General features: G+C 43.8%; 1 protein-coding gene across 2 annotated transcripts; it reads left to right on the plus strand.

The window, feature by feature from the left end:
• Positions 1-5,268: 5,268 nt before the first annotated feature.
• On the plus strand, positions 5,269-18,221 carry LOC106085790 (succinyl-CoA:3-ketoacid-coenzyme A transferase, mitochondrial). 2 transcript variants are annotated; one of them, XM_013250204.2, is made up of 7 exons: positions 5,269-5,381; positions 5,461-5,574; positions 10,660-10,858; positions 10,928-11,314; positions 11,382-11,965; positions 17,413-17,583; positions 17,652-18,221. In XM_013250204.2, exons 2-7 carry the CDS (start codon positions 5,503-5,505, stop codon positions 17,793-17,795), a joined length of 1,557 nt encoding a protein of 518 aa, XP_013105658.2. In that variant the 5' UTR covers positions 5,269-5,381; positions 5,461-5,502; the 3' UTR covers positions 17,796-18,221. The 2 variants fall into 2 exon arrangements, with proteins under 2 accessions (XP_013105658.2, XP_059216315.1); XM_059360332.1 differs by having other exon boundaries at positions 5,269-5,574.
• The last annotated feature ends 8,977 nt before the right edge of the window (positions 18,222-27,198 follow it).

The raw sequence follows: 27,198 nt of genomic DNA on the forward strand, positions 1-27,198 counted from the left end.
ACAAACACTACTAAACGTAAACCGCTAATGATGCCAAAAATCAAAAACACAATGAAAATGCAGAGGATGAACAAACCGAGGAAACATAACAAATAACAGCTGTAGCCAGATAAGAAATTAGTGTTGGAAAGGAATAAGACCAATAAAGGCAGGGTAAGGAATTGTTGCTTTAGTTAAAGTATTGGGTTGCCCAAAAAGTAATTGCGGATTTTTTAAAAGAAAATCCATTTTTAATAAAACTTAGAATGAAATTTAATCAAATATACCTTTTTTACACTTCTTTTCTAAAGCAAGCTAAAAGTAACAACTGATAACTGACAGAAGAAAGAATGCAATTACAGAGTCACAAGTTGTGAAAAAAATTCTCAATGCCGACTATATGAAAAATCCGCAATTACTTTTTGGGCAACCCAATAAAATGTTTGTCAAAGAACATTGCAAGTAATTCTTCAGCTGAAATTATGACATAATTACCAGGTAGGGATCCGAAAACAACTGAGTACAAATTTTTCTCGCGAGTGCACTATCTGTCTGTTGGTTATGTGTGTGTGTATTATGGTTAAGAACACACAAACAATGAAAAATGGCGCAAACTAGTAACATACACAAAATCAGAGTTGCACTAATCACTGATTTTGACAGATAGTGCACTCAATATTTTGTTGTTGGGCAACTGCCACTACCTGTATGAATATATCTTGGCTGAAATTGAGTGCCTAGTTAGTTGCAAATGCAAATTTTGCCTATGAACATTCCACTAAGGAACAGGGGCAAACTTCTCACATATCAATGAGTGCAGTCCGATTCAAGTTTTTAAGTTCAATGATAAGGGGCCTCCTTTTTATAGCCGAGTCCGAACGGCGTGGCGCAGTGCGACACCTCTTTAGAGAGAAGTTTCACAAATTTTGCCAGCATTAGGAGGGGAAAACCACAGTTGAAAATTTTTTCTGGTCTCGCCAGGATTAATTAGATTCTCAATAACAAGGGTGCCAAAAAATTAGGCAGCTGACGAAAGAGCAAAGTATAATTGTTGTTATTGTAACAGTGTGTTGTGTTCTATCTGTCGTCTGCTTGATATTGTTGAATATCCTGATTCAGGAACTCTGGGACTAAACATGGATGAATTATTTTAAAGGTTCTCCCATTTGTACAACAACATAAAAACCGTATGGTGGAATCGCCATGAAGTTGATCGACATTTTATCAACACAAACAAAGTAATATGAGAGAAAGAAGATAACAACAAAGAGAATGCAAACAAAGATCTGGCATCTTAATACCCAAGGCGGATTTAAAAAGTTGGTCTCACGCGAACACCTGTTAACAGCCGCCCAGGTTTGACGGTATTATGATGACAAATTTTTGTTTGCATTCTCCTGTTAACAGTCGGCCAGGTTTGACGGTATTATGATGACAAATTTTTGTTTGCATTCTCTTTGTTGTTATCTTCTTTCTCGCATATTCCCTGCTCATGTACGCACACGTATTCATACACGTACACGCATTTCTTTGTTTGTGTTGGCGATCGGTTTGATGACAACATGGCGGATTGCACCACATTATTTGTGGTTTTTGTAAAAATGAGACAATCTTTAATTGTTTCGCCATGTCAATACCATCAAATCTGACCTTTTTAAGCTTGACTCTAGCGAAGTTTTCGGTTGCAGCTAAGACATTTATGTCGCCTCCAAAAAATATTTGTGTAGAATACAAGATGGCGATGAACATCGAATTATAATTTTTGCCGAATTTAAATCATTTATGGCTAATAAAGTAAATATGTGCTGTAATTAATCGTTTTTATTTGCAAATAACTTTATTTCACTATGCATGGAGCCATTAATGCAGACATTTTGCTGTTGTTGTTGTAGCAGTTTGTTGCGTTCTATCTTTCGTCCGCTTGATTCTGTTGAGTGTCCAGATCTAGGAACTCTGCGACTAAGATGGGGTGCATCCAGAGGGATCTGGGTCTGAGTCAATTGGGTCTGGCTGGGCAGTGTGGACCCTGGCTAGAATCGGGACATACATCTTGCACTTCGGCATCAATCCTTGATCTATAGGAGTTGAGGCGGCGGCATCTGCCGGAACGTAATTGAGCTAGAACTACTCTTCATTCCAGGATTCACTGAGTAAGTTAAAGCCATAACATAAAGCGGATAGGCCCCATGAACTTCATTTAGGATGTCAAATCTGCCTATTGAAAATGTCATCAAATAGGAGAAAATGTAAACAAAGAATGAATGTATAAAGAGAACAAGTTGACATCCCAATGCAAAGTTCTGTCAAAAATTAAAAAAAATTATATGTCGGCTGATCGCTTGGCTGAACCTCCTTCAGTGAATCCTTGATGTTTTCGCAGGTGATCTAAACTTCTATTAGTGAATCCTTCGTAGTTGCAAGAACAAATTCACCAATGACCATTATGTTACACTGTTATGCTGTCGTTTGATCAGCGTACCTGCATGCGAAATTTTCGGTAACGGTAGCGGTACCGAAAATTTCGTTTGGAATATGTCAACGTTTTTCTTATGGTAACGAAAACTTCGCCAGAGGTGTATACTGCGCTTAAGGTAGGATGCACCCAGAGGGATCTGGGTCTGAGTCGAGTGGGTCTGGGTAGGCAGTTAAACAGGTGACGTTTGATCCCAGGTCACAATCGGAACACACATCCTGATATGCTATGCAGTCTTGGAAAGACATGCTAATGCTCGGCAAATGGAAATTCTCCTACGAGGCTCGGGAGGAGTAGTCTTACAAGCGTCTTGGTGAGAGAAGGGCGATCGGTCTGTATGACTCCACCAAACTCGGGTGCTTTCCAGGCTTCCGTAGCGGTACCACTCTGCCCATTTTTCAGACATTAGGAACTAGAAGAGTGTTCAAAGACAGGTTGAGGACAGTTGTAAGGTACTCGACTCTAGGTAGATCCAGATTCTTCAGCATCAGTGTAGAGATTCCGTCGGGGCCCAACGACTTGGCGTCACGTATGACATCCGTTACATTATCTATTGTAAATTGTGGTGGGTGTCCTTTGGCTCGTTGACCATGGATGCGACGATTGGCTCTCCTCTTAACGCTGTCACTCTCGGGATGCACGATAAATTGACGGTTAAACAACCTGGCGCACCACTTCACGGTTACGTCACCAAAGGTGACTGAGGTCTAATCACCCCTTCTACCGGTGTTCGAGTGTAGCTTAACAATCGACCACAGCTTGACTTAGCTGGTATCTATGTTTCTTTGCTCCGATTATGTTCATCGTTTATTTTCCTTGTCATTTCCAGATTCAGCTCACTGATTTTTGGTAAGTGAGATACGGAAACCAATCCCATCATGCTTGTCTTCGCCGGGAAATTGGGTCGCACTTGGGTTATTCGACCGGTTGGTATAAAGCTTGCGTCTACTGCGTTAATGATGTCTCGGAATTTCCTCTCGGCAACTAGGGGGGTGGTGGTTCACTGAAGCGGCGATTTGTATACTCGCTGAAGCTAGCCCAATCAGCCTTCTTCTGATTGATAAACGTCCGGCGCTCAGAGATTATCAAGTCGGGTGGTCAGTCGATGGTGAGAATTATGGCGAGGTGTCCTGACCCCAAAGAGATGAAGGCTTGCCAGGATACGTCACTCAGGAAATCAGGGGATACAATGGAAATGTCTGGCGAGCTACTACACCTCCGCGTAATTCTAGTGGGGGCATCCTCATTTACCGTGCAAAATGTGGGGAATGCCATGAAACGTGATGCGCATTTAAGTCTCCTATAACCAAGCGATTATGGACAGACAGTAGGCCACTAATGTCGGACCTGTAAACTTGACCATTAATTGGGGCACAATAACCAACCAGCGGTATCTACACATTGTATAGCTCCATCTCGGCAGTATCGAACTTTATTGCTATCCCCATACATTCCACGTAGGAGTCACTTACGCCAAGCGCAGACGAGATAGGTCTATATTGCAAGGAAATGGTGTATCACGAAGGCGAATTCCCCACTTCCCCTCCTTAGCGATACATACGTAGCACATTGTATGCATGGCAACTGTGCAGTCTGCAGGTTTTGGTCAGCTTTGGCTCCTGTGTTCTGCAATATGTTGTTCGTAGTCATAAAATCTACTATCTCGTCGATCATGTCTCGAAGACCGTTGCAATTCAATTGCAAGAATCTCCCCGGCAGTATTGGAATAGTATATCACGCAGGCCAACTCCCCATTTCCACTCATTAATTGTATCGTAAAACACTGTATTCATGACAACTGTGCATGCTGCAGGTTTTGGTCAGGTTTGTCTCCTGAATCGCTGCAAGCAATATTTATTTCTGCTATCACGTCGATTTTGCCTCGGAGACGGTTGCAATTAAATTGAATGAATGATGCTCTTCCCGCCAATGGTTCGAAAATATTGGGGCTGGCATGATACCGTCTTTTGCGGTATACGAATTTCTAAAAATCTGCTTATTTATGTTATTCATAAACGGATATACAGACTGATCGGTACTATATTGGACCTTTTAATTGTTTCAAAATGAAATATTCCTTTAAGGGCTGGTAGTATATTTGCTTTTCGCCGATTAAGATAATACATTTTAAAGCAGAAAAACTTATTGATTTCATTCAGTAGGACATTCCCTGATTACTTATGATAAAATTTCAAAAAAGATGTCATTTATTTTATCATTGTAAAAGTGTAGTGTTTCAAAAAAGTAATCGCATAAAACATAGGTTTTTACGGTGAAAATCGCCAAGATATATTCACTTACAGGTAGTGACAGTTGCCTAACAACAAAATATTGAGTGCACTATCTGTCAAAATCAGTGTTGTTGTTGTTGGGCAACTGCCATTGCCTGTAAACAAATATATTGGGTTGCCCAAAAAGTAATTGCGGATTTGTCATATAGTCGGCGTAGACAAATTTTTTTCACAGCTTGTGACTCTGTAATTGCATTCTTTCTTCTGTTACTTTTAGCTTGCTTTAGAAAAAAAGTGTAAAAAAGTATATTTTATTAAAATTCATTCAAAGTTTTATTAAAAATGCATTTACTTTCTTTTAAAAAATCCGCAATTACTTTTTGGGCAACCCAATATCTTGGTACCAGCCATTAGCTGAAAAATTTCCCCAAAACGTGCCCTTAATAATTTCCTACACCTAATACTTATATTGTCAAACGAAAGTACTATGTACTTTCCAACACTGTATTTTAAGAACAGAATCAGCTGATAAGAAAACTTGCAAGCTTTTGCTCAGTTCTCTTCATATTTTCAAGATATTTTCCAAATGTTCAGTAAGAGATACGAGTACGTGCGTGGATCACCAGATTTCCGAGTCCAGTTGGCCTCTGACGATCAAAACGTGTCAATACATAATAATATAAATATATAGCATAGATGTGAATATTAATTATCCAGCTATATTCCTGATATATATATATACCTTTATACGCCAATATTGCTTTACACATTTTCTAGATTTTTTAAAAGTTTAAACTTTGTCGGAAGCAAGAAAACAAAATGTTGGTGCAACAAGCCGCAAGACGTGCCTTTTTCAGTAATGGTGTCTACAATAAAAATACTGCACTTAAGGTAAGTGAATTAATTGATAATTGGGTCTGCTAGTGGAGGGCTGATGCCGCCACTAGTTGCGGCGTCAAAGAACACTAACACTGAAAACTTGTTGTATGGGAAGGGTAGGTGATGGGCAAGATATTAGAATAATACGTAACTATGGAATATTCTGCTCTCTTATCAAATTAAAAATTCTTCTTACTTTGCCTCGACTTTGCTTCAAGAGCAGGAAACTTAACATTTGAGTGGATGTACATGTTTACCGGAGGCACATGTGTATGTATGTTTGTACATACCTGTTGGAATGCTTCCAAATGCATAATTTCAATGATGACATTGTGCTGCTAAACGCAATAACCTTTGACAAATGATATTTTAACTGTGTTCCATTATTAACAGACATTTTCTTAAAGAATTACAGTCTCGTTCTGAAAACAATTATTGTTTTTGTAAGTTGAATGTCTAGTTATTGTTATTCAATAATAAATCGGGCAATTTTACATATATTATAAACAAGTTATTTTGCATTGCCCATTTTTATTTTTATCATCGTTTGAGAAAATAATACGAAAACATTGTCTCATTTCAAGCGTATGCCGTCGTATTCGTTTCTATGATTCGCATACAGATGTTTTTATGGTGCTCTCTTCTCCACGTGTGCTGATTGCGGCAGATCATTTGCTTACATAGTGAGATGGCGAGAGTTGGATACGAGGGTAGTATTATACGGTGAGGTAATTTGGAGATGATGGTTTCTGTCAAACTTCAAATTGAAGGCAAACAACTTCAATTAGTGACTTCCCATGCCCAAATGCGCTCGGGGATGCTCTTAGAGAGGCCAGAGTAAGCTGATAGTAAGTCTAGTAGAATTGGCTGTGCAGATGAACAGGTGACGTGTGTCGTGTAGTTCCAGGTCACATACGAACCATCAATCATAGACCCAGTACGAATTGAGGTGGCTGCATCGCCTGGAATGTAGTAGGGAAGTTTTAACCCTTTTGGAAGCTATGGGCGGCGTTTCGTCTCTAAGAACGGCATTCGCACAGTAGCTGTATGCCGCTGCCGCTACTGTATCCTCGTGAATACTACTTAGAACTGCCTGATACGCTGTTTGATATATGTTGAGGATCTCTTAGCATGTAATTATGTTTACGCACAGGCAGGATATTTGTTGCCACATTTTCCTGTAGGTGTAAAAGCTCGTTCCGGTTCAAAGGTCCTATCGCCACGGGAACATGTTGGCCATTGGTTATTTAAAGGCGCCAATAACTCGCCTTGTCATATCGGGCATCATAGGCACTCAGTTTTTGTGCAAGAGCCGATGTCTCCCGGCCTCTCACTGAGACTTTCCACTTGATATCGCTGATTGTGCGCGACGGCCGTTACAGCTACTCCGTATGGAGCATTCCACTATCCGCAACCTGTGGATGCGCCCGGTAGCTCGCAGCTAAGCTTCTTGTGAATGAACACCACACAGATGGGACCTCAACGTTCCAGCATGTGTGGTGCTCACAGATATCCGGTGCCGGGAGGGATATTTGTTTCGGTGTGGAGGTAGTATGGAGGCCACCGTAGCGCAGAGGTTAGCATGTCCTCCTATGACGCTGAACGCCTGGGTTCGAATCCTGGCGAGACCACCAGAAAAAAATTTTCAGCTGAGGTACTATGTAAAACTTCTCTCCAAAGAGGTGTCGCACTGCGGCACACTGTTCGGACTCGGCTAAAACAAGGAGGCCCCTTATCATAGAGCTTAAAACTAAAAACCGACTGCATTCATTGATATGTGAGAAGTTTTCCCCTGTTCCTCAGTGGAATGTTCATGGGCAAAATTTGCATTTTTGTGGAGGTAGTATAAATGGGAACATATGGGTAGTATACATGGAAACAGTTCGCCCCATTCTAGCAGGGTTGTGCCTTATCCATTGCGATTTGCTCAGCTGGTGATTACACACCGGCACTGTATTTAACACTGTCCGGCAAATCATGTTAGTTGAGGTTGGAGGGTACACGATTGGTAACCTTGGTTGTAAGCCGCTTCACTTAGTGACCTTAGGAGCATGTTGCATGGAGTAGGTACATTTCCGATCTTGCTCTGGACTTACGTCAATACGGGAGTATAGTCACAATGAATATGTTGCAAGGTGCTGCGCGAACATAGACATCAAAAGTGTCGTCGCCTTCGGCGTCCTCGTCGTTGGACTATGTGATCCATCTCACCTCTTCTGTGTAGCAAGATACTTAACAGCAGCGTCCCAGACTCGATGTTGCCAGCCCGATGCCGGGAAATGTATCTTTTTTTTTGCAATTGAATTGCAATGGTCTGAGAGGCAAGATCGAAGAGATCGTGGATTTTATGAGTAGGTAGAATGTATTGGTTTCAGCAATCCAGGAGACAAAGCTGACCAACACCTGCAGCTTGCACAGTTGTTAAGTATACAATGTCCTACTTAAGGATCACTCAAGGAATGGAGGTGGGGGATTGGCCTTCGTGATACACTATTCCGTGCAGTATAGACCCATCACGACTGGCGTTGGTGACCCCATGTTGGGGTGCATTGCGATAGCAGGCAAGCCGGTACTGTCGAGATTGAGCTATACAACTTGTACATACCGCCGGTTGTTAGCCCAGTTAATGGCCAAGCTTACAAGCCCGACATAAGTGAGCTACTATGTGGCCATACTCGTCTGGTTCTAGGAGACTTTAACGCGCAACACATTTCATGGCATTTTCCCCTAGGTAACCACCAGCGGGGCATAGCTTTGGCAGAGTAGATTGAAAGCAGCTCGCCAGACATTTCTATGGCACCCCTAATCTCCTGAGTGACGTATGCTGGCAAGCCGTCAGATACATAATTCTTATCATCCACCGACCACCCGATTTCATACCTCTGAGCGCCGGATGTTTATCAATCAGAAGAAGGTCGATTGGGACGGCTTCAGAGAGTACAACAATCGCCGCTTCAGTAAACTGCCACCCTCTCGATTGTGTTAGTTGCCGAGAGGAAATTCCAAGACACCATTACACAGCAGTCGCTAGCTTTATACCAGCCGGTCGAATACCCCAAGTGCGGCCCAACTTCCCGGCGCAGGCAGTGGTACTCGCAGACGAGCGTGATGGGATTCGTGGTATGGACCCCACTAACCCCAGAATCAGCGAGCTGAATCTGAAAATAAACCGGGTAGTCAACGAACATAAGCGGAATTTGTGGCTGGAACACTTGGAGCAATGTAACTTAGGTACCGGTTTAAGCAAGCTGTTGTCTACTGTTAAGTCACTCTCGAACCCCGCTATACGGGATGACAGGACCTCAGTCACTTTTGGCGACGTAACCGTGACTGATCCCAAGAGATGCGGCAGGTTGTGCAACCGTCAATTTATTGTGCATCCCGAGAGTGACGGGGCTAGGAGGAGAGCCAATCGTCGTATACGTGGTCTCCGAGCCGAAAAATAGCCATCACAATTTACCGTGGACGAAGCTACGAATGTCATCCGTGGCGCCACGTCACCCAAGGCGTTGGGCTCCGACGGAATCTCTACATTGATGCTGAAGAATCTGGAACTTACAACTGTCCTCATCCTCTTTTTGAACACTCTTACCCGTTGTCTGAAAGATGGGCAGAGTGATACCGCTACTGAAGCCTGGAAGGGACCCGAGTTTGGGGGAGTCATAAGACCGATTGCCCTTCTCTCACCAGTAGCCAAGACGGTTGAGGGATTACTCCTCCCAAGCCTCGTTGTAAAATTTTCACTCGCCGAGCATCAGCACGGATTTCGAAGACTGTATAGCACAACAACTGATTCGCATGCCATCACCGCAAACATTTGCCGTATCTTCAATCAGTCCAGGTCATGTGATAGGACAGTCCTCGTGGCACTGCCATGCCAAATTATTTGAGGACATCAGCCAGGGCTGAAACGCTGGGTCGCGAATTATCTGTGTGGTCGCCAGTCATTTGTGGAAGTTAGGGATAATAAGTCGAAGCACCGTTGAGTGAAACAGGGAGTTCCCCAACGCAGGGTGATATCTCCGGCACTGTTTAACTTCTATCTATCCACCATTCCACTGCTTTGCATGCCATTACCGTACACATTGTGCCGTGGCTTCCATCAGCCCATGCCATGTGAGTAGGCGGTCCTCGTGGATCTGGACCTATCGAAGGCATTCAACACAGTCAGCCATGCTAAACTATTTGAAGACATCGCCAATACGTTCCTTCAGCCAGGGCTGAAACGCTGGGTCGCGAATTATCTGTGTGGTCGCCAGTCATTTGTGGAATTTAGCGATAATAAGTCGAGGCACCGTTGAGTAAAACAGGGAGTTCCCCAAGGTGGGGTGACATCTCCGACACTGTTTAACCTCTACCTATCCTTCATTTCACCGACAAAGGCAGAATTTTCTGGCATTGGTACGATAATAGTTGGGTTAAGGTAAAATGGATTTTTTTTTTGCAAATTTTGCCCATGAACATTCCACTAAGAAAAAGGGGCAAACTTCTCATGTATCAATGAGTGAAGTCCGATTCAAGTTTTTAAGCTCAATGATAAGGGACCTCCTTTTTATAGCGGAGTCCGAACGGCGAGCCGCAGTGCGACACCTCTCTAGAGAGATGTTTTACATGGCATAGTACCTCACAAATGTTGCCAGCATTAGGAGAGGAAAACCATCACTGAAAATTTTTTCTGATGGTCTCGTCAGGATTCGAAACCCAGGCGTTCAGCGCCATAGACGGACATGCTAACCTCTGCGCTACGGGGTTAAGGTACTGCTGCCTTTATTGCTGCCCGGCAGAAAACGGAGGCGTCACAAACGATGACCCACTGCTGACTATGTTGACACAGCTCCTGACAGCTCGGTATGAGAGTAAAACTTCATCGGGTCTGTCTGTGACAAGGAACCGGCTGCCCTGAGGTCATATGTTTATTGTATGTTAAAATTTGTTATTTAAAGAAAAATTTAGTCTATGTTTTGTCATATCTTATCTATGATTAGGTATTATTTAAAACTTTTGCTGTCTTAAAATATCAATTATGATGGCTCGTTATCACCACGTGCCAAACTAATCTGAACATTGTTGTTGCATTTCTTTATCATATCATTTTAGCTCATTGCCTGCTATTCCACCAGCGGTAAGCCGGCTAAAGGTAAAGTATATACAAATGCTGCAGATGCGGTAGCCGATATCAAAGATGGATCCAAAATTCTGTTCGGTGGTTTTGGTATATGTGGTATTCCCGAGAAAATGATTGAGGCCATCAGGCAGAAGGGCGTCAAAAATTTAACTGCGATTTCCAATAATGGAGGTAGGAAATTTTTTAAATATTTATTTTTCCCAAATGATCCTGTAAGGACAATGTTTTTGCCCACATAAGGTGTTGATGATTTTGGTTTGGGTTTACTTCTAAAATCACGTCAACTCAGCAAAATGGTGTGCTCATATGTGGGCGAGAATGCCGATTTGGCCAAGCAATACCTAAGCGGTGAATTGGCAGTGGAATTAACACCTCAAGGAACTTTGGCTGAGAAAATTCGAGCTGCTGGTGCCGGTGTTCCCGCATTCTTCACACCTACTGGTTATGGTACTTTAATACAAGAGGGTGGAGCTCCCATTAAATACGCCAAGGATGGCTCAGTTGAGATTGCCAGCAAACCGAGGGTTGTGCAGGAATTCAATGGCAGGCAATATGTAATGGAAGAATCCATATTTGCCGATTATGCCATTGTGAAGGCCCAAAAAGCTGATCCTTTGGGAAATTTGGGTAAGCTATTCAGTTTTTTCGCCCCAGCGCTTGAAATCTTTGATTTTCATTATAACATAATTTACAGTGTTCAACAAATCCGCGCGCAACTTTAATGCCCCCATGTGTCGTGCCGCCAAAATCACCATTGCCGAAGTGGAAGAAATTGTTCCTGTTGGTTCCTTGGATCCCGATCAAATACATATTCCTGGTATTTATGTCAAACGCTTGTACAAGGGCACCAACTATGAGAAACGCATCGAAAAATTGCGCATCACCGAATCCAGCAGCGACAAAAAGGGCGAACCATCTGCCGCCCAGGCCATACGTGAACGTATTGCCAAGCGCGTTGCCATGGAATTCCGTGATGGCATGTATGCCAATTTGGGCATTGGCATTCCAGTACTCTCCTCCAACTATATTCCCAAAGGCATGAATGTGATGCTGCAATCGGAGAATGGTATTATGGGCTTGGGTCCCTTCCCCACTAAAGACAAAGTTGAAGCCGATTTAATTAATGCTGGCAAAGAAACTGTGACTGTTGTGCCCGGTGCCTCATTCTTTGGTTCTGACGATAGTTTTGCCATGATTCGTGGTGGTCACATGGATTTGACCATATTGGGTGCCATGGAAGTATCGGCCACCGGAGATTTGGCCAATTGGATGATACCCGTAAGTTGAAATGTTTTTTGAAGTTTCTTTGTATTTAAAAAAATTACAAACAGTAAGGAATGGCAAAAGTCGGGCGGTGGCGACTGTATAATACCCTACACCTACCCTATAGGTACAATGTGGGACTTATTTCCAAGTCTGATCCAATGGTTATGGACCTCAGCGAATGTTTTCAGATGGCTTATTAAACAATCGCTATCAAATTTCATGCAAATATGTTCAAACTATACCAACTACGGTTGGCAAATAACAAAATTGGTGCAAATTACCCAGAATCTGACGAACATATATATGGGAGCTATATCTAAATCTGAACCGATTTCGAGCTACAGACATTGTGGTAGTCGTCGAGGAGAGCGTTGTGCAAAATTTTGGCAAGATTGGTCGATAAATGCGCTTGCAGTGACTCTTGGACTGAAAATCGGTCGATATACATATATGAGAGCTATATCTAAATCTGCGCCGATTTCTATCAAATTCACCAGTAATGTCGAGAGTCATAAGAAAATCATTCCTGCTTAATTTCGAGAGAGCACTTTATTGCAATATTTCTCAAAATCAGACGAACATATGGGGAGCTTTGTCTAACTCTGAACCGATTTCGAGCAAACTTCTCAAATATTGTGGTAGTCGTCGAGGAAACGTCGTTGTACAAAGTTTTGGCAAGATTCGTTAATAAATGCGCTTGCAGCGGCTCTGGAAGTGAAAATCGAGCGATATACATATATGGCAGCTATATCTAAATCTGAACCGATTTCTAAGATATTCCCCAGTAATGTCGAAGATTATAAGAAAATCCCTGCTGCCAAATTTCGAGAGAATCGGTTGACAAATTAGCACTTTATAGCAATATTTTTCAAAATCGGACGAACATATATATGGGAGCTACATCCAAATCTGAACCGATTTCGAGCAAACTTCTCAGCTATTGTGGATCGCGTTGTGCAAAGTTTTGGAAAGATTGGTCAATAAATCCGCTTGCTGTGACTCTAGAAGTTTGTCAAAATGCCAAATTTAGGTGATAGATGAACCGATTTAAGCGAATCTAGTCAAGTTCTAAAAGTGAGCAAGCTTATTACGGTCCATTGGATCGATCCGTTTTGAAAGCGATGCGATTTAAAGGTGCCAATAACTTGCCTTGTCATATCGAATACCAGTAACACTCAGTATTTAAGCAAGAGCCGGTGCGGCCCGGCCTCTCACTGAGACTCTCCATTCGATATCACTGATTTTCCGCTACTGTAGGGAGAAGGAAAAACAATTTACATCCAAATAAGAAGCAAGTGTCTAGGGGTAACCATCCACCCAAAACTACCCGAGCGGTCATGAAAAACGATATGGGGATAGCTGTGAGCCTATTTACAAGGTGTTGATTTGGATGGTCTCTGCGATAACGGCCCAAAAGGTATTGCTTAGACAGCATGTCTTCGCACGGGTAGGATATTTATCTCCTGATGTAGGTGGTCCACATGAAAACTGAGGAGACAGCCCGTCGCAGTTCGAAGAGCGGCATTTTGACAGATCTGAATATTATTCCACTGAGTGTCATATAGCTAACGAGACCACACTGGCGCTACATAACTTACCACAGACCGGCCAATTGATTTGTACATGTTCAACAAGGTATCTTTGTCCGCACCTCAAGTGATGCCGGCAAGTGACTTGAGCCATCTTCAGATCTCTTGTAACGAAATAAGAGGCAAGTTCGTTGAGGTAGACGTTTAACCTATCGCAGATGTCATCAATGGGTGGGGGGCCTGATGCCATGATCATACAATCGTCTGCATATGATACGATATCTATGGCGTCTTATCCCTAAATTTCGCAAATGACTGGCGACCACACACAGATAATTCGCGACCCAGCGTTTCAGGCCTGGCTGGAAGGACGTATTGGCGATGTCCTCATATAGTTTGGCATGGCTGACCGTGTTGAACACCTTCGATAGGTCCAGTGCCACGAGAACCGTCCTATCACATGGCCTGGGCTGATTGAAGCCGCGGCAAATGTGTGCGGTGATGGCATGCAACGCTGTTCTTGTGCTATGCAGTCTTCGAAATCCATGCTAATGCTTGGCGAATGGAAATTCTCCAACGAGGCTCAGGAGGAGTAGTCCCTCAAGCGTCTTGGCTACTGGTGAGAGAAATGAGAACGGTCTGTACAACTCCCCCTTACTCGGGTCCTTCCCAGGCTTCAGTAGCGGGATCACTCTGCCCATATTCCAGACATCGGCTACTATAAGAGAGTTCAAAAACGTCCGGCGCTCAGAGGTTATGAAGTCGGGTGGTCGGTCGATGGTGATAATAATGGGGTGGTGGTCTCATTCCAAAGAAATGAGATACGTCACTCAGGAGATCAGAGGATGCAATGGAAATGTCTGGCGAGCTGCTGCACCTTGTCCTAGTGGGGGCATTCTCATTCACGGTGAAAAACGTGGAGTCTTCAATCTGCTCTGCCAAAGCTATGCCCGAATAGTTGTTACCTAAGGGAGTATGCCATGAAACGTGTTAGGTGAGGGTTATACAATACCAGAGATATCACCCCGCCTTGGGGTACTCCCTGTTTCACTCTACGGTGTTTCGATTTTTTATCCCTAAATTCCGCCACACATATTCTGAGTTTCGAAAGTGACGGGTCCATCCTCCTGATCTCCTTTGCGACCAACGTAATGGCGCATACCTCTACCTGATAGAACGTGAATTCGTCCGGCAGTCTTACTGACATACCGATATCGAATGTCTCCGAGTAAAGCCCTAGTCCTTCTCTGACTCCATCCTGGAGACGTCAGTGAAAATCGAGTCCTCATCCAAATCAAACACAGCATCCGCCCAAATCAACAACCTTTCCCGAATCGGTTTTGGCGACAGGTAGTCTGAGACACACTTCAGGATACCTCCTGCATGCATGACCTCCGAAAAGAAGCAGTGCCCGTGCCATCTTAAGCGGCACAGCGCCGAATATATACATATACATAAACAGGTTGTAAATTAAGCATCACCTGCAGACGAGCCCGCCGTGTGGATCTTAACACCCCCGTGATCCTGTCGCTGGCCAATCTGTGTACCTATTCTCCACAGCCATACGAGTATAAATACATAAAGAAGTAAGAGCGTGCTAAGTTCGGCCGGGCCGAATCTCATATACCCTCCACCATGGTTCACATTTGTCGAGTTCTTTGCGCGGTATCTCTTTTTAGGCAAACAAAGAATAATGAGTAAGAACTGTTAAGCTATTGGAGCTATATCAAGTTATAGTTCGATTCGGACCATTAATGAATTGAATGCTGAACATTATATTGGGTTGCCCAAAAAGTAATTTTTCATATAGTCGGCGTTGACAAATTTTTTCACAGCTTGTGACTCTGTAATTGCATTCTTTCTTCTGTCAGTTATCAGCTGTTACTTTGAGCTTGCTTTAGAAAAAAAGTGTAAAAAAGTATATTTGATTAAAGTTCATTCTAAGTTTTATTAAAAATGCATTTACTTTCTTTTAAAAAATCCGCAATTACTTTTTGGGCAACCCAATAGAAGTCATTGTGTAATATTTCAGTACATTCGGATAAGAATTGCGCCTTGTAGGCGCTCAAGAAGCAAAATCTGGCAAACGTTTTATAGGGGAGCTGTACCAAGGTATTAATTGATTCAGACCATATTGGACACGTATGTTGAAGGTAATTGGGAGAAGCCATTCTACAAAATTTCTGGCAAATCGGATGAGATTTGCGCCCTCAATAGGCTCAAGAAGTCAAGATCCAAGATCGGTTTATATGGCCGCTATATGAGGTTATGAAACGATTTGAATCATACTTTCACACAGTTGTTGGAAATGATACCAAAAGACCATGTGCAAAATTACAGCCAAATCGGATAAGAATTGCGCCCTCTAAAAGCTGAAGATGTCAAGACCCCAGATAGGATTATATGGCAGCTATATCAGGTTATGAACCGATTTGACCATACTTAGCACAGTTGTTGAGAGTAATACCAAAACACCATGTGCAAAATTTCAGTCAAATCGGACGAGAATTGCGCCATGTAGAGGCTTAAGAAGTCAAGGCCCAAGATCGGTTCATATGGCAGCTATATCAAAACATGGACCGATTTCAAAACATGGGCCGATTTCAAAACATGGACCGATTTTTATACCCTCCACCATAAGATGGGGTGTATACTAATTTCGTCATTCTGATTGTAACTACTCGAAATATTCGTCTGAGACCCCATAAAGTATATATATTCTTGATCGTCGTGAAATTTTATGTCGTTCTAGCCATGTCCGTCCGTCTGTCTGTCGAAAGCACGCTAACTTCCGAAGGAGTAAAGCTAGCCGCTTGAAATTTTGCACAAATACTTCTTATTAGCGTAGGTCGGTTGGTATTGTAAATGGGCCATATCGGTCCATGTTTTGATATAGCTGCCATATAAACCGATCTTGGGTCTTGACTTCTTGAGCCTCTAGAGTGCGCAATTCTTATCCGATTGGAATGAAATTTTGCACGACGTGTTTTGTTACGAAGTTCAACAACTGTGCTAAGTATGGTTCAAATCGGTCCATAACCTTATATAGCTGTCATATAAACCGATCTGAGATCTTGACTTCTTGAGCCTCTAAAGGTCGCAATTATTATCCGATTTGCCTGAAATTTTGTACGACGGATTCTCTCATGACCATTAACATACGTGTTTATTATGGTCTGAATTGGTATATAGCCCGATACAGTTCCCATATAAATCGATCTCTCTATTTTACTTCTTGAGCCCACAAAGGGCGCAATTCTTATTCGAATTGGCTGACATTTTACAAAGGTCTCCAACATATAATTTAATTGTGGTCCAAACCGGACCACATCTTGATATCGCTCTAATAGCAGAGCAAATCTTTTCTTATATCCTTTTTTGCCTAAGAAGAGATGCCGGGAAAAGAACTCGACAAATGCGATCCATGGTGGAGGGTATATAAGATTCGGCCCGGCCGAACTTAGCACGCTTTTACTTGTTCCAATTCCAACCGACCTACACTAATAAAAAGTATTTCAAGCGCCTAGCTTTACTCCTTCGAAAGTTAGCGTGCTTGCGACAGACAGACGGACGGACGGACATGGCTAGATCGACTTGCAGGACGATCAAGAATATATGTACTTTATGGGACCTTAGACGTATATTTCGTGGTGTTACAAGCAGAATGACGAAATTAGTATACCCCCATCCTATGGTGGAGCGTATAATAACTATGTCTGGGGCTTTGAACTACGATTAGCATTGCATGGAAAACTATTCTATTCTCTTCTATGACCACATATGATTAGCATCTTGTTTAATGATAATAAGCAGGGAAATTAAAGTGATTTGTTGTTCTTTTACTGGTTCACACACCCCATTATGTTGAAATGCTAAGTGTTTTAGCTTGGTAACTAATTGCGTGATTTTTTTTTTATATTTCGTTTTCAGGGAAAACTAGTCAAAGGTATGGGTGGTGCCATGGATTTAGTAGCTGCTCCGGGCACAAAAGTTATTGTCACCATGGAACACAATGCTCGCAATGGTTCTCCCAAGATCTTGGAAAATTGTTCACTGCCTTTGACTGGTAAGGCTGTGATTGATTTAATAATCTCCGAAAAGGTAGGTCTTTGCACAAACCACAATGGCTATAGCAACTATGTAACAAAACCATTTCTCTTTCATTCAAGGCTGTCTTCGAAGTTGAAAAGGGAGTTGGCCTTACTCTTATCGAAGTTGCTGAAGGCTTCACCGTTGATGATATTGTTGCTTCTACTGGTGCCAAATTCAAAGTATCCCCCAATGTTAAGAAAATGTCCCAAATCGATGCTTAAGTTTAAATGTTTTCCCCCTCCATTCGTATGTTGACCATAGACAACAAATTGAGATATTACTATTAGAGCGCTGTATTCCTCAGAACAATAATTTTAAGCTAAAAGAATTTTTAAACAAGTCATTGTTTGTTTGTTATAATAGTGATTAAATTAATTATTGTACATATGTACATATCTAACATCTTCTAGGGTGTGCAAATCGGAATTGATTGATCTGGCTGGAGATAAAACAGAATTCAATTCAATTTTATCAAATTATACGCTAAAAGTGTACAAAAATCTGCATTTATTTTTTGAGAAACATAAATAAAATTTGAACAAATGTTGAACTCCCCATAAAGAAATAAGAAATTTGTTAATAATTTTCACAATAAAATAGTAAAAAAAGCTGTCAGTTTCGTTTGATCAATAGACCATCACACAATCTTCGTTTGTTTCTCTCACGAGACGAGCTCAATGATCGGAGCTGTTTTTCTTTGCAAATAGAACTTTGCAACACACATCAACCACTATGGGACGCGTTTCGTCTTTGGTTAGAAGACTTTCCAATCATATTAGGTGTGATGGCTTCAAGGCCACTACGTTGGTATTTTGCACTTGTATCGTATTTATGGCGAAAACGCTTCTGTGATACAAATGCCACATTCACTGCTCTTTAAATCCGGATTTAATGGCTCGATCATCTGTTTTCCCTTTATAAAATCAGCTGACGAGAGCCTTAAAACCGTACTTAATGAGCAGTGTAAACGGGGTTGTAACCACGCTCGACAACCCTGTCTATTAGCTGTACTTTTCCCAATGCATGTGTTTTGGTTGTATAAAAATCTTCCGAAAAGGGAAGGAAGACAATTACTAACAATGAAAAAAACAAGTAAAAAAGTGCTAAGTTAGGCCGGGCGGAATCCTGGGAACCCAGGATGCTGTGCGAACATAGACAGCAGTGGGTCACAAGCGTCTTCGTCGTCGGACTATGTGACCCCCCCGAAATCTGCCGTGCGGCAATATACGCAACGGCAGCATCCCAGCCACAATATTGTAAGGCCAGAGCCGAAAAGTGTATCATTTTTGCATGGCAAGATCGATGAGATTGTGGATTTCATGAGTCGCAGCGATCCAGGACACAAAGCTGACCGACACCTGCAGCTTGCACAGTTGTGACGTTTACAATGTGCTACGTAAGGATCGCTCAAGGAATGGAGGTGGGTGATTGGCTTTCGTGATACACCATTTCGTGCACTATATACCCATCTCGCCTGCGCCTGGCGCTAGTGATGCATGGGGATAGCAGTCAGGTCCAATACTGCTGAGATAGAGCTATACAAGGTGTAAATACCGCCGGTTGGTAGCTGTGTCCCAATAAATGGCCAAGCTTACATCCCCGACATAAGTGGGTTACTATCTGGCCATAACCGTCTGGTTCTAGGGGACTTTAATGCGCATCACACTTCAAGGCATTCTCCCCTAGGTAACGACCATGGCTTTGGCAGGTCAGATTGAAAGCTCCGCGTTTTGCACGGTGAATGAGGATGCCCCCACTAGGATTACGAGAAGGTGCAGCAGCCCGCCAGACATTTCCATTCCATCTCCTGATCTCCTGAGTGACATATCCTGGCAAGCCGTCATCTCTTTGGGGTCAGACCACCTCCCCATAATTCTCACCATCGACCGACCACCCGACTTCATAACCTCTGAGCGCCGGACGTGTATCAATCAGAAGGTCGATTGGACTGGCTTCAGAGGGTATACCAATCGCCGCTTCAGTGAACTGCCACCCCCCCTCGTATGTGCTACTTGCCGAGAGGAAATTCCGAGACATCTTTAACACAGCAGCCGCTCGCTTTATACCTGCCTGTCGAATACCCCAAGTGCGGCTCAATTTCCCGGCACAGGCAGTGGTACTCGCAGACGAGCGTGATGGGATTCGTGGTATGGAACCCACTAACTCCAAAATCAGCGAGCTGAATCTGGAAATAAACATGGTAGTCAACGAACATAAGCAGAATTTGTGGCTGGAACACTTGGAGCAATGTAACGTAGGCACCGGTTTAGGCAAACTGTGGTCTTCTGTTAAGTCAGTCTCGAACCCCAGTAGGCCGGATGACAGGACCTCAGTCACTTTTGGCAAAATAACAGTGACAGATCCAAAGAGATGCGCCAGGTTGTTTAACCGTCAATTTATTGTGCATTCCGAGAGTGACAGGGCAAGGAGGAGAGCCAATCGCCGTATCCGCGGTATTTACTCGTGGGCGAAGTTACGAATGTTATCCGCGCCGCCAAATCATTTTGAGGCGTTCGGCTCCGACGGAATCTCTACACTAATGCTGAAGAATCTGTTGTTGTTGTTGCCACATTTTTATGTTCAGGTGGCGATCCTCGTCTAGCTTCGGTAGGTGAGCAAGGTCGTTTTGGTCCAAAGAACCGATCGTCGGGGGAACAGGGTGGCCATTGGTTATTGAAAGACGCCAATAACTCGCCTTGTCATATCGACCATCATAGGCACTCAATATTCGTGCAAGAGCCGGTGCCGCCCGGCCTCTCACTGAGACTCTCCGCTCGATATCGATGATTGTTCGCGACTGCCGTTGCAGCTGTTCCGTATGGGGCATTCCACTATCCGCAACCTGTGGACGCGCCCGGTAGATTGTAGCTATGTTTCTCGTGAAAGCAATGAACACCACCCAGATCGGACCTCAATGATCCAGACTGTCTGGTGTACACAGCTATCCCGTGCCGGGCTGAAGAATTTGTATTTACCTGAAGCTGAGTACCTTACTACTGTCCTCAACCTGCCTTTGAACACTCTTATAGTTCCCCATGTCTGGAAAATGGGCAGAGTGATCCCGCTATTGAAGCCTGGAAATGACCCGAGTAAGGGGGAGTCGTACAGACGATCTCCCTTCTCTCACCAGTAGCAAAGACGCTTGAGGCATTACTCCTCTCGAGCCTCGTAGGAGAATTTCCATTCGCCGAGCATCAACATGGATTTCGAAGACTGCATAGCACAACAACTGCTTTGCATGCCATCGCCGCACACATTTGCCGTGGCTTCAATCAGCCCAGGCCATGTGATAGGACGGTCCTCGTGACACTGGACCTATCGAAGGCATTCGACACGGTCAGACATGCCAAACTATTTGAGGACATCGCCAACGCGTTCCTCCAGCCAGGCCTGAAACGCTGGGGCGCGAATTATCTGTGTGGTCGCCAGTTATTTGTGGAATTTAGGGATAAGAAGTCGAAGCACTGGTGGGGTGATATCTCATGCACTGTTTAACCTCTACCTATTCTCCATTCCACCCCCTTCAGACGGCATAGAGATCGTATCATATGCGGACGATTGTACGATCATGGCATCAGGCCCCCCACCCATTGTTGACATCTGCAATAGGTTGAACATCTACCTCAACGAACTTGCCTCATATTTCGCTGCAAGAAATCTGAAGATATCTGCCACCAAATCTTCAGCCACATTGTTCACTACAAATACGAGTGAGGTGAATAATGAGTTGACTGTGATGGTCGATGAAGAAATGATTCCGACCATCAAGTGTCCCAAAATACTTGGCATCACATTCTCCCCACATGCCACAGCAATTTGCGATAGAGTCAAAAGTAGAAACAAGGTCCTCAAGTCACTTGCTGGCAGCACTTAGGGTGCAGACAAAGAAACCTCATTGGCCACGTACAAAGCAATTGGCCGGTCTGTGGTAAGTTATGCGGCGCCAATGTGGTCTTGTCAGGTTTGTGACATGCAGTGAAATAATATTCGGATCTGTCAGAATGCTGCCCTCCGAACTGCGACCGGCTGTCTCCTCAGTTCTCATGTGGACCACCTCCATCAGGAGACGAAGACATAACTACATGCTGTCTAAGCAATGCCTTTTGGGCTGTTATCGCAGAGATCATCCAAATCATCATCTTGTGGATGGATATCCACTGCCCAGAATCCTTAAGGTAGATCTACATGAGCTTGAGGTTCATTACTACAAGGGAGAACATCTAAATCAACATCCATGCCGACACGGCAGCAGATGCGGTAAAAAGCTACCGGGTGAATGTAGTCCTTAGAGAACGACCGCCTCCCATTGCGTCCGAAGAAATTGACCTCCCCCGGAAATTCAGAGTAGTTCTGGCTCAATTACGTTCCGGCAGATGCAGCCGCCTCAACTCCCACAGAGTAAGGATTGATGCCGACGTACAAGATGTATGTCCCGTTTGTAACCAGGGACTGGACGATAAACTTCACCTGTTTAACTGCCCAGCCACACCCACTCGACTCAGACCCAGATCGCTGACCCCATTTTAGTCGCAGAGTTCCTGGGTCTTGACACTCAACAGAATCAAGCAGACGAAAGATAGAACACAACCTAATCGGCTACATAGAGGGTTCTCTCGCTGTCAAGGAATATACAATGGCAGTATTTCTTGACATTGAAGGTACCTTCAATAATGTAAAACCGACGTCACTCATGAGTGAGCTGGAGTTTCTAGGCATCAGTTCTAAATATGGCGAGTTCAAGGGACCGCTTTCTTGGAAGGCTACATACCTGGCCGTTATTCTTGACCAGAAATTGAACTGGAGAAGAAACGTTGAGGAGAGAGTGAAACGGGGGGTAAATGCGCTTTACTCGTGTCCCAACTCGAGTTGGGCACTTAGGCCAAGTACGGTCCACAGGATGATGATGCTGTGGCTCGGTCGATCCTCACCTCTGGGTGTCTGGTGTGGCATCGGGCTCTCGAAAAGGTGGGTCTACACGGTATGATGTAGAAGGTGAAGGTTTTTGCGGCGGTGCTGATGTCGGGGGGTGAGAGCGATGCTCCGAGAGCAATGCTGAATGCGTTGGGCCTTAAAGGCCCATATGCTTCTTTGACATTTGTTTCCAGAGTTGCATTTTTCAACTAAACGCTGCTCAACGCGCTCATTCTGTTTTGGCCTCAAGGGTCTTAGATCAAGTATGCATTGAGTGCTGATCTCGGAGCCCTCCTCCTCGCCCCCGATATCAGCACCGTCGCAATAGCCTGTACCTTCTCCATCATACCGCGTAGATCCACCTTCTCGAGAGCCCTTCACCCTTGTATGCGAGGTGAGCGGTGTTAAAGACTATCCTCAGACTGACGAAGTCAGGTATATAGCGCTCTTTGGATTTCGGGCATTCGTTTGTTCTGCGTAAGGCCGCTGGAGTGGGACGACTACTTGGCATTGGCGACGCCGAGGACTATGTGCCGGGCCAATTTTTCTTCGATGGCGACCTGGAGTATGTGGCATGGGGCGTGGCGCCTTTCTTAGGTCCCTCTGTTTACACGTTTACATGGCTCCAAGATGGATGGGAGCTTCGGGGCAGGTGTTTTTGTTGAACTCCTAGGAATTAGAGAAACACATAAATTTCTTCAGGCTGAAGTTTTTGCAATCCTCGGGGCCTTGGTGGCCAAGTAGCTTAGATATAAGCTATGAGGCTGGACGCCATCGTAAACATTTTTCAGCGGTGGCTATCCGCTCCTAATGCTGGCGACATTTGTAAGGTAATATGCAATGAAAAAACTTCTCCCAAGGTGTCGCACTGCGGCGCGCCGCTCGGACTAGGCTACAAAAAGGAGGCCCCTTATATTTGAGCTTTAAACGCTCTTTGATATATGAGAAGTTTGCAATTGTTCCCTAATGTAATGCTCATGGGCAAAACTTGCAATATGACATGAAAAAACTTCTCCCCAGGTGTCACACTGCGGTGCGCCATTCGGACTAGACTATAAAAATGAGGTTCCTTATCTTTGAGCTTAAAACTTGAATCGGACAGCACAAACTTATCACATATCAATGAATGTGATATGTTTGCCCATGTTCCTTAATGCAAGGCTTATGGGAAAATTTGCATTTGCAGGGCCTTGGATGTGATCCTGAGTCAGTAACGGCGGCCTGGCTGCGGGTCGCGAGGATTTTAGGAAGATACAAGGAGTGTCTGTGGCATTTGGGGCTCTGTCAGATTATGCTGGATACTGGCCCGTCAAGGGGTGGCGGGGAATAAAGCGACTGACGAGCTGGCCAGGTTTGGGTCGCGGATGGACTCTGTGTTGATTTTTTGGGATGGTCGAATCCTACTATGGTGAACGTCCAGATTCGTCGTGGGCAGGCGTTGTGGGCTGTAGGGTAGCCAAGGCCTGACTAAGATTCTCCGGAACGAGTAGGTCAATTGATCTCAAGCTGGGGAAGCGTGACCTTGGATTGTTACAGGCCACTGCAATGTCAGGTAGCTGGCATGGCGATGGGCTCGGGACGATGAGGATTTCTGCTGGGTCTGTGGGGTGAAGAGGAGTTGGAAACGTTTGAGCATCTGATGTGCGAATGCCCCGCGAAGGCGGGAAGAGGGCGTAGGATCATGGGTGAAAACCTTTTCTCTTCACTGACATCTCTACAGTCTGTCGACCCCCGAGTCATTCTGGACTTCTGTAAAGGTCTGGGATGGCTGACGTGGCGACCCTTCTAGTCGGTGAGACTTCTTTTGGTGTCTATGCCGGCTTTTCGTTTATCTAGCTGAAGTGCAGTTTTCATGGAATTCTTGGTCGGTTTTTTGCCAAAATTCTAATTTCTCAAAAAATTCAAGGCTCAAAACTTGGATTCTTTCGTCGAAATTGGCCGAATATCCGGCAAATTATTGCAAATTTTCCAAATTTGCCCATGACCATTCCACTAAGGAATAGGGGCAAACTTCTCACATATGACTGAGTGCTGTCCGATTCAAATTATAAGCGCAATGATAGGGGGCCTCCTTTTTATAGCCGAGTCCGGACGTCGTGCCGCAATGCGACACCTCTTTAAGGAGAAGTTTTAACATGGCATAGTACCTCATAAATGTCGCCAGCATTTGGAGGGGAAAACCACCGCTGAATTTTTTTCTGATGTTCTCGCCAGGCGCTTAGCGTCATAGTCGGACATGCTAACCTCTGCGCTACGGTGGTCTCCGGGAAATTATACGATCCCTTAAACCATCCTCCATCAGTAGAGCAGATTCCGATTCCGATTTACAGGGTTTGGAGGATTCAAATTTGTAAAATAAAGGGTGATTTTTTAGCCATTATCTTTTTGGCAACAGGTATGTTTCGTGTTTTATTTCACTATCAAGCATCTTCAGTTTGCTCTTTAATTTAACGTTGAATCGTCTTACAAAAGAAGAATGCTTGCAAATTATTGCATTTTATTATCAAAAAATGAGTGCTCTGCTAAGAAAGTTCATCGCGCTCTTCTTCCATTGAGCGACGAAGTTTATTTTCGGCTCAATGAGTAAGTAAATAAGCAGAATGGTCGATTTTGGAGTAAAGATCAGCCAGAAGCATTGCAAGAGCTACCAAGCATCCAGAAAAAGACACAGTTTGGTGCGGTTTATGGGCTGGTGGCATCATTGGACTGTACTTCTTCAAACATGATGCGAATCGTAATGTAACTGTGAATGATGAGCGCTAGCGTGAGATGATATCCAGCACTTTTTTTCTCAAAATGCAAGAGCTTGACGTGCTTGATATGTAGTTTCACCAAGACGGTGCCACATGCCACACAGCACGCGTATGAATGGACTTAGTGAGAGGCGAGTTCGGTGAAAATTTTATTTCACGTTCGATACCGGTCAATTGGCCACCTAGATCGCGCGCTTTAACGCCTTTAGACTATTTTTTGTGGGCCCATGTTAAAGCTCATGACAAGCCCGCTTCAATTGACGCATTAGAAGACAACATTGAAGCATTTATTCGTGAAATACAGGCCGAAATTTTAGAACTAGTATGACAAAATTGGACTAAGCGGATTGACCATTTGAGGCGCAGGTCACGGTCAACATTTGCATGAAATAATCTTCAAACATTCAAATGGTTTTCGTCTTGCTGTTCTCTCTTATTTCTGTCTAGGACGAATACAGTGGACCAGACATTCCCGAGTGAAGCCGTTGGCCAGGCGCATATCATTTAACCCTCCGATGAGTGCGAAGCACCCTAGGGCCTTTTTGCCTTTTCAAACTGAAATTACTCCTACTTCGGCCACTACAACCCACCCCCAAAGTTACTCTGTATTCCAAGAATATTTTGTTGCACATTTTTTGGAAGAAAATCAAGCCGATCGGATCATTATTTTAGGAGTTATTGAGGTTTTAGTGAGAATAGTACGCGAACGTGTGAATAGGTCCGTATGGACCTTGTACTGAATTTCACTAATAAATGCATGTTTTTGGGCATCATTATAATTTTTTTTATTGTTTCAACACATAATTTACTTGAAAGGCGTGCAGCTGATAGTAGATTTGCTGATTTTATGGACGAAGATGTGGATGAAGAAATTAATATTGCTGCAATTGATAATTATGAAGTTGAGGATGATGAAGATACCAACAACATACCATACCAACATGCTGAAGAGTCAGATGCCGAAACTGAAGGATACGTCGAGCTAAATGAAGATACTGATGACGACGATGATGAAGAGGAAGAAAATGATGGACAGGAAACGAATGAAAGTTACTATTGTATATAGGTAAAGATGGCACCCAATGGAGTAAAAAAGCACCACCAACATCACGCACTCGTTATCATAACGTGGTCGACTTCAGAAGAAAGAAACCAGGACCAACAGGATATAAACACGACCCCTATACAACAATGCGTTCAATCATGACAGAGGAAATAATACACTTAGTGCTACGTGAAACAAATCGTAAAGGCAGGGAGGTTACAGCTGCATGGAATTTGGCCAATCCCACGAAGAAAAAGGAGTGGAAGTCAGTGACAGTGAAAGAGTTTGACGCCTTTGTAGCTATTCTTTTGTATGCTGGACTCACAAGATCAAACCATGAACCAGCTATGGAATTATGGGACGCGACGCGTTGCCCAATATACAAAGCTGCGTTGTCGTACGATCGCTTCATGTGTATAAAGCAATTTATTCGACTCGACAATGGAGACACTCGACAAAAGCAAAACTGCGGCTATTGACGACATTTGGGAAATGTTGCAACATAACTTGGCAGCAGCTTACACTCCTCATGAAGCACTAACAGTTGATGAGCAGTTGTTCCCTTACAGAGGCCGCACCCGCTTCCCTCAATATATTCCGTCAAAGCCAGCTAAGTATGGTGGTTATGCGACTCACAGAGTTATTATCCTGTGAAGGAAATGATATATTCTGGAAAACTGCCAAACCAACAACGGGAGATAAACCAAGGGCAGAACGTAGTACTGGATCTTGGGGAACATTATTTAGATGCTGGCCGTACTATATACGCGGATAATTTCTTTACCACTCTTGATTTGGCGCGTATTTTGTTGAGGAGGAAGACCGCATATGTTGGTACAGTGCGCTACAACAAAACGTTCATTCCACAGGAGTTCAAGAAGAACCCGAAGCGCACCATCAATAGTACATTATTTG

Source organism: Stomoxys calcitrans, chromosome 1 (assembly GCF_963082655.1).
Source record: "Stomoxys calcitrans chromosome 1, idStoCalc2.1, whole genome shotgun sequence".
Classification (NCBI taxonomy): Eukaryota; Metazoa; Arthropoda; class Insecta; order Diptera; family Muscidae; genus Stomoxys; species Stomoxys calcitrans.